At 39.3% G+C, this 18,939-nt stretch overlaps 1 protein-coding gene across 2 annotated transcripts in view; it reads right to left on the bottom strand.

Annotated features, from left to right (window-relative positions):
- Window positions 1-16: 16 nt before the first annotated feature.
- The window catches only part of fam118b (family with sequence similarity 118 member B), a 38,329-nt gene continuing 19,406 nt past the window's right edge, over window positions 17-18,939 (bottom strand). Inside the window, exons 4-8 of one of the 2 annotated variants that reach the window (XM_061878732.1) lie at window positions 13,636-13,863; window positions 12,949-13,077; window positions 6,474-6,771; window positions 782-847; window positions 17-630 (exon numbers count right to left, since the gene is read on the bottom strand). In XM_061878732.1, the coding sequence (XP_061734716.1) occupies window positions 614-630; window positions 782-847; window positions 6,474-6,771; window positions 12,949-13,077; window positions 13,636-13,863 (738 nt within the window). In that variant the 3' untranslated portion in view covers window positions 17-613. The remainder of the gene's footprint in view (window positions 631-781; window positions 848-6,473; window positions 6,772-12,948; window positions 13,078-13,635; window positions 13,864-18,939) is intronic. The other variant, XM_061878733.1, reaches the window with a different exon arrangement.

The following is an 18,939-nucleotide window of genomic DNA, read 5'->3' as shown; positions in this document are numbered from 1 at the left end:
AACAGCACAAAAACGGTGGGATACCAAAAGCTTTATTTTTGAAAATAGTACGTATAAATACTATACCACAAACACATGCAAGAATTTTGAAATACAAAAAAAAATGTTAATGAGTGGCAAATAGGGTTGCTACTTGCAGGGAAGTGCCCTGCAGTAGATTGTGTAACGTGTTGCAAATGTGTCGTCGTGACATAATTTACGAGGCCGATCCTCCACACTGTACAAGTTGTGCTGTGCACGTGTGTGGCAGGCAGGACCCAGCTTGAAGAACGCATGAGTACCCAGTCACATAACCATGGGAGAACAGGTGTGGCAGGCAAATTCATGTACTGAATCATCCACATGCCTCTTTCTACACAATGTGACGACTCACCTGATCAATATCATTCTGTACTTCTACTGAATTTCCCTTTTAAATAAGTAAAAAAAACAACAAAAAAGACATGTTCCACAAAACCAGCAACTATGCTTCCAGTAGACTGATCCCCTGTCAGAGGGAAATGTCTGACACTGATCCCGACTGTCAAGAATAAAGGTCTGTGGCAAAAAGAGAAAGTGGAGTAAACATTAAAACAAAATCAGTTTTGAACCGTGAAGCCCACTTCCACGTGTGCTAGAACGCAAAGTCAGCTGAAACAAACAAACAAAAAAAGAAGCAAAAACAGGTCACCATGTGACCTTCAAGGGTACACAACGTGCTCTACCAACATGCAGTAAGACAACATTGAGACGTGTCTGCTTAAGTGGCCACACAGCTGAGGAAGAAGCATTCATTCCTAACCTTGAAGGAGGTTTTTCTGAGTGGTAAACCCGTTCTGCTGCTCGCCACCGTTTTGTGAGGTACACCCTGAAAACACAAAGAAACTTTATAAATACATGCTGACCCATCAGAAAATGGGATTGAAGCAGGCCTTTTTCCAAAAAATCATTTAGGGATTATAGCCGAGTGAAAGTATGTTTCAATACTTGGATACATTTTATGACACTGAATAATGTTTCTTACATAAACTGTCAAAATTAAAGTAAAAATGAAAACACAGCTTCACCACTTTAGTCGGAAATTTTGCCCTTAAACTTTTCTACGACTTTCGCTTCGGACTTCTGTTTGTCTGATGTTGTCGTTACTGCCACATGTGGGGGAAATGTGTATTAGAAGTAGGGCCGGGCGATTTGGCTTTTTTTTAATATCTCAATATTTTTAGGTCATGTCACGATACATATCTCGATATTTTGCCTTAGCCTTGAATGAACACTTAAAACATATAATCACACCAATATGATGATTCTGTGTCTACATTAAAACATTCTTGTTCATACTGTATTAATAAATGCTCATTTTCAACTTTCATGCAGAGAGGGAAATCACAACTACCGTATTTTTCAGACTATAAGTCGCAGTTTTTTTTTCATAGTTTGGCCAGGGGTGCGACTTATACTCAGGAGCGACTTATGTGTGAAATTATTAACACATTACCGTAAAATATCAAATAATATTATTTAGCTCATTCACGTAAGAGACCAGACGTATACGATTTCACGGGATTTAGCGATTTTGCTAAACGTTTAGCATGTCCTATATGTTATAGTTATTTGAATGACTCTTACCATAATGTTACGTTAACATACCAGGCACCTTCTCAGTTGGTTATTTATGCGTCATATAACGTACACTTATTCAGCCTGTTCACTATTCTTTATTTATTTTAAATTGCATTTCAAATATCTATTCTTGATGTTGGGTTTTGTCATATAAATTTCCCCCAAAAATGCGACTTAATAACATTTATAAACATATAAGTCAGTGCCACTTATATATGTTTTTTTCCTTTTTCGGGAGGTGCGACTTATATTCTGAAAAATGCGGTAAGTCAATTGACCAAAACTGTATTTATTAAACAGTTATTAAGCAGTAGCACAAACATTCATGTCATTTCAAAACAGAAAGTGCAAAATTGTAAGAGACATTTTAAAACAAGCTATTCGTGCACTTTAGTGCATGATGTCACTAAGATGACATATCAAAACAACACTAAATTAAAGTGCACTCTTTGTACAGAACGCCATTACAATAGTTTAAAACAAAGTGCACTTTTGTGCATGATGTCACACAACATATTTCAATAACTGTCAAATACAAATGAGCTGTATAATAGGAAATCAAATAGTGTATGTCCTTCGCTATGTGGTAGGTTCCTGCGGACGTTATCTCCCTCTTGTTGACTATATTTTTCATACGGTGGTGATCTGGAAATGGTTTCCTCGGCATTTTGTTGGTGTGGCACCAAACGGAGATGTTGACATGCAGAGTTTCAAACACTCTTCATTCTCTAGCAGGTGACTTTTCAAATGATGCTAGATATTGGTAGTAATGCGACTTTTTGTAGCAACACTTTTGCCCCACACTTGACAAATTACTGTTGTCTGTTTGACATATTCCAGCTTGAAGCCAAACCACCGCCAGACGATGGACCCCCTGCTGTTTTTCTTGGGAAATAATTCTTCCTTCATTTGTTACCAGAGTCGCACCTTCTTTGTCTCATATTAGCACTAGCACCACAGCTAACGTTACCCATGCCGCTACCTGTCTGCGAGGGCGTATACGTATGGGACGTATGTAAGAAGGTGCGCTTGTTTTAGCTCTCTGTGAGAAGTAGAGACAACAAAGAGTGAGAAGAGCCTGTAGTGTAAAGCCCGCATTTCAATATCGAACAGAGACAAACGCGCGATATATCTATCGCCCAGCCCTAATTACAACTGAGTACAAGAGCTGAGAAACAAGATATTTTTGGGCGGCTCTCAAGCAAGCGCTCACAGCCCAAAAATGGCCCAATGGTGAAGAAACACTGCTCTATAGGGTGTCCTGGTGTTTTGTTTTTTTTTACAAACCGACAGTACTGCAAAAAGACTAGTCAAATGTCATTCATATAAGAGGCGTGTACTATTGTTTTTAAGGAGCTAATGCAAATATACAAGTCAAAGATCCTTGAAAGGAAATTCTCGACATAACAGGGTCCTCTGCTGTTTTTATGAACTTACTGTAAAATAGCTGGCCAAAGATCCTCTAAATCAGTGGTTCTCAAATGGGGTTACGCATACCCCTGGGGGTACTTGAAGGTATGCCAAGGGGTACGTGAGATTTTTTTTTTAAAATATTATAAAAATATTAACAATTCAAAAATCCTTTATAAATATATTTATTGAATGATACTTCAACTAAATATGAATGTAAGTTCATAAACTGTGAAAAGAAATACAACACTGCAATATTCAGTGTTGACAGCTAGATTTTTTGTGGACATGTTCCATAAATTTTCATTTAAAAGATTTATTTTTTGTGAAGAAATGTTTAGAATTAAGTTCATGAATCCAGATGGATCTTTATTACAATCCCCAAAGAGGACACTTTAAGTTGATGATTACTTCTATGTGTAGAAATCCATATTTATAATTGAATCACTTGTTTATTTTTCAACACGTTTTTAGTTATTTTTATATCTTTTTTTCCAAATAGTTCAAGAAAGTCCACTACAAATGAGCAATATTTTGCACTGTTTTACAATTTAATAAATCAGAAACTGATGACATAGTGCTGTATTTTACTTCATCTCTTTTTTTCAACCAAAAATGCTTTGCTCTGATTAGGGGGTACTTGAATTAAAAAAATGTTCACAGGGGGTACATCACTGAAAAAAGGTTGACAACCACTGCTCTAAATGACAGCTGCTTTATTGTTTTTAAGAATCTAATGCAAACATGTCTTGAGTTTTGAGCCAAACTTGCTGGCTGGTTAAATGTAATTCATGGGCTGTCAGTGAAATATCCTAACCAAGCATGCTTTTGATGATCAAAGTAAAAGGCAACAATGCTCAAAGCTAATTTAGGGAAGGAGTAAACTGAAGGCAGTCATGTACAAGTCTAAAAAGTATACTTATATTTACAACCATGTCAAATAACCCAACACTTTGAATCCCTTGAAAAACTTACAACTTTGCTTAAAAAGTAAATACCATAACTTTTTGAAACCTCTTAAGTAAGGATGGTAATCGAACATCAGATCCTAAGTGTATCAATTCATTGGAATCGCTTGCCATTCTGTGTACCAAAGACGTCATCATGCAACGTGCGAAGTGATGTCAGACAGCAACATGGTGGTACGAGGGCGGAAGATAAACTCTGAAGTTTGCCAACATTTTACGAGAAAAGATTGCAACAGCGCTACTGTAATAATTCCAAGGTTGCCATTTGATCAAGGAGGACATACGAGAAAAATGCTGAAACATTTGAACTTACAGCATGCAATAATTATAAATTAATGTTGGACTTACAGCATGCAATAATTATAAAAATGAATGTTAGTTTTTGAACCGTGACAATCTCATCCCAGGAAGCTGCAGTAGTCTGTACTAAAACCGCCTATAGTGTTAGCACTATCAATCCCATCCATTGTCTACCGCTTGTCCCTTTAGGGGTCGCACTATTACCTGCTAAATTGAAATGAATGCCTTCTCATTCAGATGAGCACGAGGAGACATATTCTGACTGGTTTGTAGGCAAGACGTCACCGTGTCAGAGAAGAGTACCACTCTACCCGGAACGATCAATGAACAGTGACTAAGTTTGTGGTCAAAAGCTTGAAACAATTTGCTACGTAGATTATCCTTTTTTCGGTCGGTGAATGTTCAATTGTAGTCAGAAAAGTTGTTTGTTTTCCTTCAACATTTCCACTCAGTGAGTCATTATATTATACAAGTTGAACGCATACAATGAGAATATCGTGTAAAAGCCCATTCATGTCAGCAATTCAACTTCAAATGTGAAACTGATATGTGATATAAAGTCATTACATGCAAAGTGAGATATCCATCCATCCATCTATGTTCTCCCAGACTTCCCTCTCTCCAACCACTTCGTCCAACTCCTCCGGAAGGATCCCAAGGCGTTCCCAGGCCAGCCGGGAGACACAGTCTTCCCATTGTGTACTAGGTCTTCACCGAGGTCGGACCGGAGGCGTTTGGGTGGCATCCTGACCAGATGCCCGAACCACCTCATCTGGTTCCTCTCGATGTGGAAAGCAGCTGCTTTACTTTGAGCTCCCCCCGGATGACAGAGCTTCTCACCCTATCTCTAAGGGAGAGCGCCGCCACCCTGCGGAGGAAACTCATTTCGGCCGCTTGTACCCGTGATCTTGTCCTTTCGGTCATAACCCAAAGCTCATAATAATAGTAACGTAGATCGACTGGTAAATTGAGCTTTGCCTTCCGGCTCAGCTACTTCTTCACCACAACGGATCGGTACAACATCCGCATTACTGAAGATGCGACACTCATCCGCCTATCGATCTCATGATCCACTCTTCCCTCATTCGTGAACAAGACTCCGAGGTACTTGAACTCCTCGACATGAGGCAAGATCCCAAAGTGAGATATGTCAAGCCTTTATTTATCATCATTTTGATGATCATGGCTTACGGTTTATGAAAAGTCCACATTTTCTGAGATTTTAAATCCAAGGTTTTCATAAGCTGTAAGCCATTATCATCAAAATTTGTATCAAAGGTAGGCTTAAAATATATTGATTTGCATGTTATGAGCCTGTGTCGTATTAGTTTCACTTTGTAAATCTAAACAAACCTTTGCACGATATATTTTCGATGCAGATGACAAAGATTCTTTAAAGTTTTAAAAATGCTACAAAATTCTTCTGTAATTTCCAAGTTGTATTTTGTTAAATAGTAAAGTTTTTTAATTTTTAATTTTCAAAAGGATTTTCCTTTGCTGTGCACATTTTAACACCTCACTGGTGGCTTTGTAAGGTCATCCATCCATCCATTTATTACCGCTTGTCCCTTTTGGGGTCGCTGGAGCCTATCTCAGCTGCATTCGGACGGAAGGCGGCGTACACCCTGGACAAGTCCCCACCATATCGCAGGGCCAACACAGATAGACAGACAACATTCACACACTAGGGCCAATTTAGTGTTGCCAATCAATCCCCAGGTGCATGTTTTTGGGAGGTGGGAGGAAGGCGGAGTATCCAGGTCATGTTACCACTAAATAAAATTGATGCTTTTGTTATCTTTTTTCCCCCATTCAATAAGATAACCGATAAAGAACCGAATCGCGATAAGCTGAATCGAAAGTGGAATCGGAACCAGAAAAATCTTATCAATTACTATCCCTACTCCTAAGGCAAAATCACATTTTATTTCAAATCCATTGTGCTTGTGTTTAAAGGCAAAGTCATCAAAAACCAAATTCTTAATACCAGACTGTTTATGATCTGTGATTCATATTGTTGAAAACTGTATCTGTGAAAAACACCAGGCCAAAATTACATTGCAGAGTGTCTGTTCGGGTTCAATCAAAACAGATAAAGCAGTGTGCAATTACGGAACTTTTAAACAATTCATTGTACAAGAAGCCAAGACAAACCCTGCAGTGGCAGTTTGACGGAACCACAAGGTGCTGACTCACCCCAGCCGTTGGTTGAAACGTCCCGTAAGCAGATCTCGTTGGCCAGCCGCTCCAAGTACTCGGGCAGATCCGCGTACTCGTCCCCGTAGGAAATGACTTTGATGCCCTTGTCCAGCATGTTGTCGCGCAGCTTCTTGAACTCGCCGACGTCCTCGCGCCGCACCAGCATGAAGTGCTCCAGGTCCGACTTGTGCTTGACGGCCTCGAGGAACAGAGCCTGGAAGGTCGTGTCGTCCACGGTGCGCCCGCAGCCCAGGAAAACAAACGATTTGGTCTCATATAGCTTTTGGATCTCGCGCTGTTGGAACCAAGATGGGAAAACATGTTATTTATTTCTCATGTGGCTGACACATGTAGACTCTAATACTGGAGATGCTATGGCTCCAATTAACACCACCTAGACACAATTAACCCACAATTAACAACCCCTCCCCATTTACTGTTAATATCTGCTTACTTACTCTTTTAACATGTTCTATCGACACTTCTGTTAAAATGTAATAATCACTTATTCTTCTGTTTTTTTGATACTTTACATTAGTTTTGGATGATACCACAAATTTGGGGATCAATCCGATACCAAATTGTTACAGGATCATACAGGACCGGTATAGTACTGAATATGATTCATTAGTATCGCGGTACTATACTAATACCGGCATACCGTAGAACCCTACTAACAATACACACCACTTGTGGAGATGTCAATGACGGAGTTTTTTCTTTTAAAATGTTGCAACCATTCATTATAAAATCCATACTATTAGAATATAAATTAATTTAATTCAATTTAAAAAATGTGTATTGCAATAAAATAGGAAGAAGATTCCTATGGCCCCACAGTTTATCTGTCACATAAAAAGTGACAATTTGGAGGTTTATACTTTCTGCTTCAGCCCCCAAATGGCAGTAGTGTTTTGAATATCTTAAAATGTGTTTTGTGGCAGTTTCTACTTTGACCACAGCGTCAGTTGCTATGTAGAGTGGCACTATCCATAAATTTCAGCAGACAGCATTTCTCTCATGCACTCGTCTAAGGCGGATGATTACTTTCAAAAGGAAGATACAATTACATTTCCCGATTCCTTGTTACACATGCAAAAGTTGCGTGGATTCCAGGAGTGTACGTGTCTTTTAAGAACACTGGCACAAATTTGAGCGCAAGCTGCAACGGACGCATCGTCTATCCACAGTGCAAAAGTACAGCGCTCGGTGCCAGCGGGCGAAATTATGTAATTATGTAGACATGCCAGTATATCAAAAATGATACGAAAGACTAAGGCTGGGCGATATATCAATATAATCAATATATCGCGGGTTTGTTTCTGTGCGATATAGAAATGGACTATATCGTGATATTCGAGTATACGTTCTCACACAGTTGCTTTTGGCTGCGGGCATTACACTACAGGCTTTTATCACTCTTTGTTGTCTCGGCTTCTCACAGATACATAAAACAAGCGCACCTTCTTACATACGTCACATACATATACGCCCTCGCGGAGCAGAGAGGTAGCGGCATGAGGAACGTTAGCTATGGTGGGAGTGGCAATACGAGAGAAAGAAGGTGCGAATCTGGTAACAAATGAAGAAATAATTAATTCCCAAGAAAAACAGCAGGGGGTCCATCGTCTGGCGGTGGTTTGGCTTCATGCGGAAATATGTCGAACAGACAACCGTAATTTGTCAAGTGTGGGGCAAAAGCATTGCTACAAAAAGTAGCATTACTGCTAAAATATGTAGCATCATTTGAAAAGTCACCCGCAAGAGAATGAAGAGTTCTTACTCCGCATGTCAATATCGCCGTTCGGTGCCATACCAGCAAAATGCCAAGGCAACCATTTCCATATCTTCACATTATTAAAAAAATAGTCAACAACAGAAGGAAATAACGTCCGCAGTAACCTACCACGTAGTAAAGGACGAACACTATTTTATTTCCTATTATGAAGCTCATTTTTATTTGACAGTTTTTGAAATATCTTGTGTGACATCATGAACAAAAGTGCACTTTATTTGTTTTAAACTATTGTAGTGGCGTTCTCTACAAAAAGTGCACTTTAATTTAGTAATGTTTTGATAAGTCATCTTAGTGACATCATGCACAAAAGTACACTCATAGCTAGTTTTAAAATGTCTCTGACAATCTTGCACTTTCTCTTTTGAAATGACATGAATGTTTGTGCCACTGTTTAATAAATACAGTTTTTGTCAATTGACTTAGTTAGTATTTCCCTCTCGGCATGAAAGTTTAAAATGAGCATATATTAATGCAGTGTGATGAACAAGAATGTTTTCATTTAGACACATAGAATCATCATACTGCTGTGATTATATGCATCAAGTTTTCATTCAAGGCTAAGGCAAAATATCGAGATATATATCGTGTATCGTGACATGGCCTAAAAATATCTCGATATTAAAAAAAAAAAAGGCCATATCGTCCAGCCCTACGAAAGACTTTGATTACTCAATTTAAGGAGAGCTTCTTGTGTTATAGCCGTATAAGTGACATCCTCCTCGGCCTCGGAGGTGCCAGTGTGCGGCGAACACCCGCTTTAGCCATGAAAATTGGCATGAGGCTGCACACAATTCCATGTCAACATCAGTCTTGAGCGAGCTCATCTTTGGAGTGAAGCATGCTGTACGCCAGGTTTTTGTGTCTAAGCAAGCTTGTTGCATAAGGGCCCTGAAGCCCATTGAGCACCTGGAGGGCATCCACGAGCGAAAAGAAGGAAAGTGGATGGGCGTAACAAGGATTCCAGTAACAAACACGCTCTGGTGAATTCCAAGTCAATTAAGACACTGCTAGATGACAAAGGTGCCCACACTAAATAATTACACCATTTGGTTCACTGTAAGCTGTACTAAGACAATAATGAGAGTGTTGACTTATTTTAAGTGGACAGTAAATCGATACAAGCTGTTCACTGACTACTAAATTACTAGAGTGCATTCGAAAAGTATGTACAGGGCTTCACTTTTCCCATATTTTGTTACGTTACAGCCCTATTCCAAAAATAAATACATTCATTTTTGTCCTCAAAATTTTACGGACAATGCCTCGTTCTTAATGACAATGGGAAAATGCTTTTTTAATTTTGCAAATATATTAAAAATAAAACATGTCAAATGCATAATATGTATTCACAGCTTAGCTCAATACTTTGTTGATGCACCTTTGGCAGCAAGTACAGCCTTGAGTCTTTTTGAATACGAGCCACACCTATCTTTGGGCAGTTTTTTCCAAGCCTCTTTGCAGCATTTCTCAGGTTCCATGAGGTTGAATGGAAAGCGTTGGTTTTCATCCATGATGTCTCTGCACATTGCTGCATTTATTTTTCTTTCTATCCTGACTCGTCTCACACTTCCTGTCACTGGAAAAACATCCCCACAGCATGATGCTGCCACCACCATGCTTCACTTTAGGGATGGTATTGGCCTGGTGATGAGCGATGCCTGGTTTCCTCCAAACATGACACCTGGCATTCACGGCAAGAGATAAATCTTTGTCTCATCAGGCCTGGGAGTTTTGTTTCTCATGGTTTGAGAGTCGTTCAGGTGCCTTTTGGCAAACTTTTTTTTTTTACTAAGAAATGGCTTTTGTCTGGCCACTCTACCATAAAGACCTGATTGGGGGACTACTGCAGAGATGGTTGTCCTTCTGGAAGTGACAATTGGGTTCTTGGTCCCCTCTCTGACTAGACTAAGATGATTGCAGCAATGTACAGAGACATCCTGGATGAAAACCAACACTTCCCATCCAACCGAACGGAGCTTGAGAGCTGCTGCAAAGAGGAATGGGCAAAACTGCACAAAGATAGGTGTGTTGACCACACTGTCTGATAGTTTATATATCAATGATGAAATATTAACATTGCAACACATGCCGATACGGCCGGATTAGTATACCAAATTGCAATTTTAAATTTCCCGTGGAGTTTCTTGTTGAAAACGTCTAGGAATGATGAAGCGTGCGCGTGACGTCACGGACTGTCAGGACATATTAGCGCAGCACCGTTTGCGGCTAAAAGTCGTCTCTTTTCATCGCGCAATTAAACAGTATTCTGGACATCTGTGTTGCTGAATCTTTTGCAATTTGTTCAATTAGTAATGGAAAAGTCAAAGTAGAAAGATGAAGTTGGGAAGCTTTAGCCTTTAGCCACACAAACACACGGTGATTCCTTGTTTAAAATTCCCGGAGGTGAAGCTTTACTATGGATCACAGCGGTCAAGCGAACATGGTTCCCGACCACTTATCAACCGGCAGGTTTCGGTGAGAAAACTGTGGTAAAAAGTCGCTTCTCACCGGAGATCAGCTGAGCTAGCGCCGTCCATGCAGCTGACGTCGACTTCCCTCAGAGACTGGCCTCAAGACACCCATGGATACACCACTCAGACTATCAGGTCCTATTTAATCTCACTAAAACACTAGCAACACAATAGAAAGATAAGGGATTTCCCAGAATTATCCTAGTAAATGTGTCTAAAACATCTGAATCCGTCCCAATGCAATCACCTTTTTGTTTTTAACTTTATTTTAATTTTTTTTTTCTAGTCCTTCGCTATCAATATTATCATCCACACATCTTTCATCCTCGCTGAAATTAATGGAGAAATTGTCGTTTTCTCGGTCCGAATAGCTCTTGCTGCTGGAGGCTCCCATTATAAACAATGTGAGGACGTGAGGAGCCCTCACCCTTGTGACGTCATCGTCTGCGACTTCCGGTAAAGGCAAGGCTTTTTTATCAGCACCAAAAGTTGCGAACTTTATGGTCGATGTTCTCCTTTCAGCAAAAATATGGCAATATCCCGAAATGATTAAGTATGACACATAGAATGGACCTGCTATCCCCATTTAAATAAGAAAATCTCATTTTAGTAGGCCTTGAAGCTTGTGGCATTGTATTTAAAAGACTTAAGGCTGTAATTTCTGCCAAAGGTACATCAACAAAGTATTGAGCATGGATTGACTGATTGAAACTTTTATTACTAAATTGCGCAGTTGAGTACGTATTCCGTACAATTGACCACTAAATGGTAACACCCGAATAAGTTTTATGACTTTACTTACTGTAACGTATTATTTTCGGGTCTAGCATTAAAAGATTACAGTTGGTAAAAAATGCGGCTGCTAGACTTTTGACAAGAACAAGAAAGTTTGATCATATTACGCCTGTACTGGCTCACCTGCACTGGCTTCCTGTGCACTTAAGATGTGACTTTAAGGTTTTACTAATTACGTATAAAATACTACACGGTCTAGCTCCAGCCTATCTTGCCGATTGTATTGTACCATATGTCCCGGCAAGAAATCTGCGTTCAAAAGACCCTGGCTTATTAGTGATTCCTAGAGCCCAAAAAAAGTCTGCGGGCTATAGAGCGTTTTCCGTTCAGGCTCCAGTACTCTGGAATCCCCTCCCGGTAACAGTTTGAGATGCGACCTCAGTAGAAGCATTTAAGTCTCACCTTAAAACTCATCTGTATACTCTAGCCTTTAAATAGACCTCCTTTTTAGACCAGTTGATCTGCCGCTTCTTTTCTTTCTCCTATGTCCCCCCCTCCCTTGTGGAGGGGGTCAGGTCCGATGACCATGGATGAAGTACTGGCTGTCCAGAGTTGAGACCCAGGATGGACCGCTCGTCGGGACCCAGGATGGACCGCTCGCCTGTATCGGTTGGGGACATCTCGACGCTGCTGATCCGCCGCCGCTTGAGATGGTCTCCTGTGGACGGGACTCTCGCTGCTGTCTTGGATCCGCTTGAACTGAACTCTCGCGGCTGTGTTGGAGCCACTATGGATTGAACTTTCACAGTATCATGTTGGACCCGCTCGACATCCATTGCTTTCGGTCCCCTAGAGGGGGGGGGTTGCCCACATCTGAGGTCCTCTCCAAGGTTTCTCATAGTCAGCATTGTCACTGGCGTCCCACTGGATGTGAATTCTCCCTGCCCACTGGGTGTGAGTTTTCCTTGCCCTTTTGTGGGTTCTTCCGAGGATGTTGTAGTCGTAATGATTTGTGCAGTCCTTTGAGACATTTGTGATTTGGGGCTATATAAATAAACATTGATTGATTGATTGATTGTTTGTTTAAGTCGGGGTCCACGTAAATCAATTCATGGTAAACACTGTGAACATTTGATGTTTTAGTTTTATCCATCCATCCATTTTCTTATCACATTTGCAAGTTATAAAAACAACAAAACCTATTTCATTCTCAATATGGGGTATTGTCTGTAGAATTTTGAGGACAAAATTAAATTAATGCATTTTGAAATAGGGTTGTAACATAAAACACATGTGGAAAGAGTGAAACCCTATAAATACTTTTCGGGATGCCCTGTAAATCATATACAAGTTAAATTTTTATAGTACTGTCCCTTGACAAGATGGCTTGTTGAATTGTGAAGGGTGTACTCACGCTAATGAGATACTGTACATGTAAATGTGGAAATAAGAGTATTGATACACTTACCATGACCTCAGTGTTCCTCAGTACATTCTGGTAACCAGCAGGGTGCAGTACAATACCGCACGGGTTAGTGTAAACACCGTGAATGTGTAGCACGCTTAACCTTCGCTTCTCCTGAGCCCACTCCAACACCTACACACACGCACACACACACACGCACACACACACAGACACTTAACAGTCGGCTGCACACGATCCTGTTCTGACTGGGTAAGGAGTGAAAAAAAAAAAAAACACCGATGGAGACAGACGTTATAAATACCAGGACTGAGAGGCAAAGTAATGGGTCTTTTATAAGAAAAGTCAGCGCATTGCTGCAAATTACCGGTACACTGTTTGTCTGGAGATTACCACATGTTATAGATAACTTTACACACAAGGCAAATATTGTCTGATAAGTAAAATTAGACATGTAGTTGCTCAACTTTCCTCCACTCGCTACAAGCAGAAATACTATTTAAGGACTCTACTGGGCTAATATTGACCCAGCAGGAACTTTAAAAGGATTTGAGTGAGAAACGTAATCTTTTTTTTTTTTTTTTACTGTATCTGCGCCTGACCTAATAATGAAGTGTTTGCCCATGTGCATGCTTTGTGACCTTTGCTCTGCTTTAAGAATTGCTGACTGGCTTTTAACAAGTGGCTAGAAAGATCAATCGCAGAATAGGACAAATAAAAAGCAGCCTTAACCTTCTTCTCATCAGTCAGGTCCAAAGACTCCAGCGTGGTGCCCTGGTGCGTGGCGTAGATCTCTAGTAAGTTGTCAAAGTTGGTGGTGAGGACCAGCGAGCCGCTCTCCATTAACTGCAGCACCGAGCGCAGTAGGTGCTTGCCGGCGTGCTCCATCTTGCACTCCAAGTCGTCAAACACCTCGTAGAGACAATCCTTGAAGAATGTGGAGCGCACGTTGCCTGTTCTCTGAAATAAAAATGTACAAACGAGGTCTGTGAAAACCATGCCCAAGAGGGTTAGGGAAATTCCTTTTTACACTTCCTTGGCTAATAGAAAATGTACAAGTCCATACATTTGATCATGTTAAAAGGGATTTTAAGTTAGCTACTGTTGATTATCAACAACAGCTAACTTCTTTTTACACTTGTATGACTGTTAAAATGTGACTTAAAAGACAGTGAGAAAAATGTTACTTAAAATTAATCACCTGGGCAGTAAACATTGTTTTTATGATAGTTACAGCATATGTAAGAGTATGCTAAAAAGCTATTTTCTCATTCCGTTACACCAGACCTGGGCAAATGAAGGCTTTTCAATCTGGCCCGCTGGACATTCCCCAATTCTTTTTTTTCGATATTTAAGATGGAAAGTGTAGCTGCCATTATGGCGTGCAGTGTTTTCTAATGACCGTAAATCTCCAACTGTACAAGGTATTTCAATGCTTGGAATTTGCGCTTTTGGACTACATACCAGTTACTATGGCAATCTAATTAGTTACTGTGGTCATCTAATTAGTTACTATGGTCATCTACCTCACAGCAGCTCAAATGAGCCACCAAGCAGTGTGGGTGGGAAGCGTTTCCATAGACGCGGAAGATGATTTCCACAACAAAGTTCTAAAGCTTAGTGATATATCATAATGTAGGTGGGTTTATTTTGTACCCTTCGTGTTCATATTTCACTGTTTGTTGCGTTTCACTTGATTGTAAAATATGTCGATCGAAAGAGGGGGTGTGACATTCATATTTTCTATATATTCAGTGTTTTATCCTTCATAGAAAAATTTAAAATTCCATTATGTTTTTTTAAGGCGGTCTCTCATAACGATTTTAGAATTCAATCAGACATTATTGTGAGGTTTTGTATTAGTGTTCCTAAAAATAGATATACCGGCCCCCAGACACATTTTCTTCTCTAAATGTGGCCCTCGAGTCAAAATAATTGCCCAGGCTTGCGTTACACTCTATATCAGGGGTGTCAAACTCATTTTAGCTCAGGGGCCGCATGGAGGAAAATCTGTGCACACGCGGGCTGGACTATTAAAATCATGGCATAAAAAAAAAAAAAGACAACCTCAGATTGTTTTCTGTCTTACTTTGACCAAAATAGAACAAACACATTCTGAAAATATTACAATAAAATATATTTAAAAAAAATAGCGGCAGCGGGAATGTTTAGATCCATGAAGGAAAGAAGAAAGTGAATGAATGTTTATAACTGAATACATTTAGAATAGAATACATACGCATTATAATGTTTTCTTTTGTATTATTTTTTAAAATGAATTAATGTTTATGAAAACCTTTTTCTAAAACACAAAATAGAATGTGAGATATGACAGGATAATGCATACATTTATTATTTGTTTTCAAAACGGTTCCACAAATGTGGGACTTTTTTAAAGCTTACAGTGGGACCCCATTTCTATATCTTGAAGTGGTCCCTGGGACTCTAGATTTGATCATTTCTATTGCAAACACTGATGAAGTATTGGTGCTTGCAAAACAGCAGCAAGCGGCTGTGGCTTGTGGGCCGATTCTAATACTAATGAAATATCATCCCGGGGACCAGAGATCAATCATTCGTGGGCCGGATCTGGCCTGCGGGCCTTGACTTTGACAACCCTGCTCTATATCAAGAACTTGTGCTGTGCAACAGACATGAATATATATCCCGATAGAGGTGATTCTATATCTATCTCACAATATAGTATTTTATTCTTAAAATTATGTATACAGTACACATAAAACATGGTCATTTTGCATATAGTTTCTCCTCTTATTTATGAAACACATAATTAATTTATAAAAAGCACAAGACAATTAAAAACGATAAAACATTTTTACTGCCAGGCCTTCTTTTCGGCAGTGAAAGAATAGAAGTGGAGATTAAACGTGTTCAAATTGCTTGCAACGACTCGTTGGTGGCATGTTTTGCAAAATAGCCTACTGCTGTTTGGTCGATGACTGAATTTTTAAAACACTAACAAAGGAGTTACTTATTTTTGGAATAATACCTCTATGGGTTTTGTTGGTTGAGCGTCCATTGTGCTCTCCGTCAGCGCATTGTTGACAACGATGTTACCGCCGTAAAGTTCTTTCAGTAACATTACCCGCAGCACAGATGTTAAAATTAAGATATAAACAGTAAATAATTATATCCGTGCAATAGATATTTTTGAATATATATATATATATATATATATATATATATATATATATATATCATAATATCGCACAGATCTAACAGGAACATTATCATGCCTTTTTTCACTGCATTAACTTTTACAGGAACTTTTTCATTTACCATAAATGAAATACCCCAAAACTACCTGGGTAAATACGCTTCCACAGGAAGTGACTCAGTTCCTATAAGTGAGGTGGAATTTTTGTACATTCTTAAATCAAGTCAGCATTATTTGTCAATTTCTTTACATGTAAAGACATACAAAGGAAGGAACTGTCCTGTCGAAAACTGATTGGTGGAATACAGTTAGTGAGTTCCTAAAACTTTGTCTTCAACATTTTTAGCCGGCTTTACAGTATGTGGAACAACGTGTTTGTTATGTATTGTTTATTCTCATTACAAAAAACATGACAATTGAGAGCAAGAAAAAGGAAAGGCACTTTAGACTAGCAGAATCATATAAGTGTGGCATCTGTGTGCTGAAGAACATGGATTTGTGGTACAATCAAGCAGTGTTTTTACTTAGCCGAAGTGTTTAAACTAGTTTCCTTCCAGTTTGATGTCATTTATATTATTTGTATAAACTTAATTTCAATAACGGAAGCTACGAGGAGTGGACTGACTCTTTTAAACCTATTTTCCAGGGGCATATTCACTCATTAGCTGGACTTTGAAGCGATAACCTGAGCTGCTCACCAATACTCCAGCATTGTTGTTTGAGGATAGATGTGAAATAGATCAGGGAGTAAACGAGTGGAATCAAATAATAACTACTTACTTTGTTATATGCCGTAATAGTAATCAATGACATGCCATTTGTGTAAGTATTAGTCTCAACACAATTAAACGGAATGCTACAGTAATGTTAAAAGGCTAATGCTATGGCTGATATGTTAATGTTGTTATTGTAAGATAAACACTGACATGTATTATTTATATTCTGTTGCTGAAATGGATCATAAGGACTCGCCTGACCCTCAAAAATTCATCATTTACTAAGAGGAGGACCTTTTCTTCCTGTTGGAGACTGTGGACAAAAGCCTACAGTAGCTAGCTGACTATTTGTAAAATGCGGTAAACTTTATTTTAAATCACATTGTTCCTCCCACTTCCAAAGACATGCACCTGCGGATAGGTTGATTGGCAACACTAAATTGGCCCTAGTGTGGTGAATGCTGTCTGTCTCTGTGTTGGCCCTGCGGCTTGTCTAGGGCGTACCCTGCCTTCCGCCCAAAGACCCTGAAAAGGACAAGCGGTAGAAAATGGACAGATGGATATCCTTTTGTATATTATTGCTTCGTATTGTAAAATAAATAATAGTAAAATAAAGATGACCTGTTAATATCTTTTTTTTTTTTTTACATGGCATCATGTAGAAGTATACTTTACCACTCATCCATATATGTCATCAGCCTGATTTGTATTAACTACCCTTGAGTTTCAAATGGGGAATAAACACAAACCACACTGATTTACAGAAACCTTTAGTTTCGGGAACTTAAAGTTCCTGAACTTTTGGGGGAAGAGGGCCTAATTGGTTGCTGCATTTATCCATTTCAACCTCTGTGTTTATAAGACAGCTTTACTTTGGAAAGTACCACCTATGACATATTTTTTATCATTCATTCTCTGTAGAACTTAGGGGATATGGTTGTGGGTTAAATCCCAGCTTTTCAGCGGGTTTTTTCTCTCTATTAAAATGAACCGATCTGTCCTAAACCACAACCATGCCACCTTCAAAGCCGCATGTTGTCTTTTTTGCATATGTGCTCAATGAGATCTTTGGAAATAACTGGCAGTACACTGTAAGCCACAGGTAATAATGTTATGAAACAATCTCATTGAAATTCCGTCATCGCTGTGCTTTAATTATAGTAATCAGCGTTGACATTTGCACAGACTTTGAAGTGTTGTTTTTGTATCAAGTGGCAGTCTACCATCATAAAAACACAGAACTCTAAATTCAGCCTGGACTGGTCTTTGTAACACACTCCTACATATCATGTAAGACAGGGACTCTAATTGGATTGAACTTGAGTTCACAGTGTTACTTATCTACTCATCATGTGGCCTAAATAAAGAGGGCATCAGGTGCCTTGAAAGGAACAAATATATGCAGTGCAACCACACACAGCATGGTCACTTCTGCCCAAAATGTCATGTGAACAAATTAGGCCGAGAACGAACATAATAATCAATCCTGACTTGGCTACGCAGTAAAAGGTGCAGTAAAAGTGAATAGCAGCTAAGAATAGCAATGTAAGCTTGCGTAGTGACCAAGGTGAGCCATGCACAGGGAGATGCTCCACTCTCTACCGCTCTAATGGGCTAAACAGCTTGATTCCTTTCCACAGGAAGAACCCCATTAACCACATCTAGTAGTGTCTATGGCAGCCAAGCTGGTGGCTGTGGTTGTGTGTGTGTTTTATCCTTAGGCCATCTAAGGACTTAAGCAAACAGCAAATTAAGTGCAAGTAAACGAGTCTATTTTTGAAAACCGACGGTCATTTTTGCCTTCAGCTGTTCCAACTAGGACGTACGTTACAATGTGCTCTTCTGTCTAAATACATTTTTCAAAATTCCAGTTTCTGAAAAAAAAAACATTTCTATGTTTGGATGATACAATGGATAACAGTAATTCCTCACTGAAATTAACTTATGGTCAGACGTTTTTTTTTATTTATTTCAAATAATCTCTTGGTGCTTAGATATTAGAAATGACAAAAGAAGAACATCTTCGCATGTATGTGCATGTACGAGCCAGTTTGCACCACAACAAAAGTAGATGAAAATAAGGGATTTTATTGACTTCAACTAAATAAAAACCACTGACTCGAGCAAACCTCTTTGGGGGTA

Source organism: Nerophis ophidion, linkage group LG18, assembly GCF_033978795.1.
Source record: "Nerophis ophidion isolate RoL-2023_Sa linkage group LG18, RoL_Noph_v1.0, whole genome shotgun sequence".
Classification (NCBI taxonomy): Eukaryota; Metazoa; Chordata; class Actinopteri; order Syngnathiformes; family Syngnathidae; genus Nerophis; species Nerophis ophidion.
This window is presented reverse-complemented; position numbering and strand designations above follow the sequence as displayed.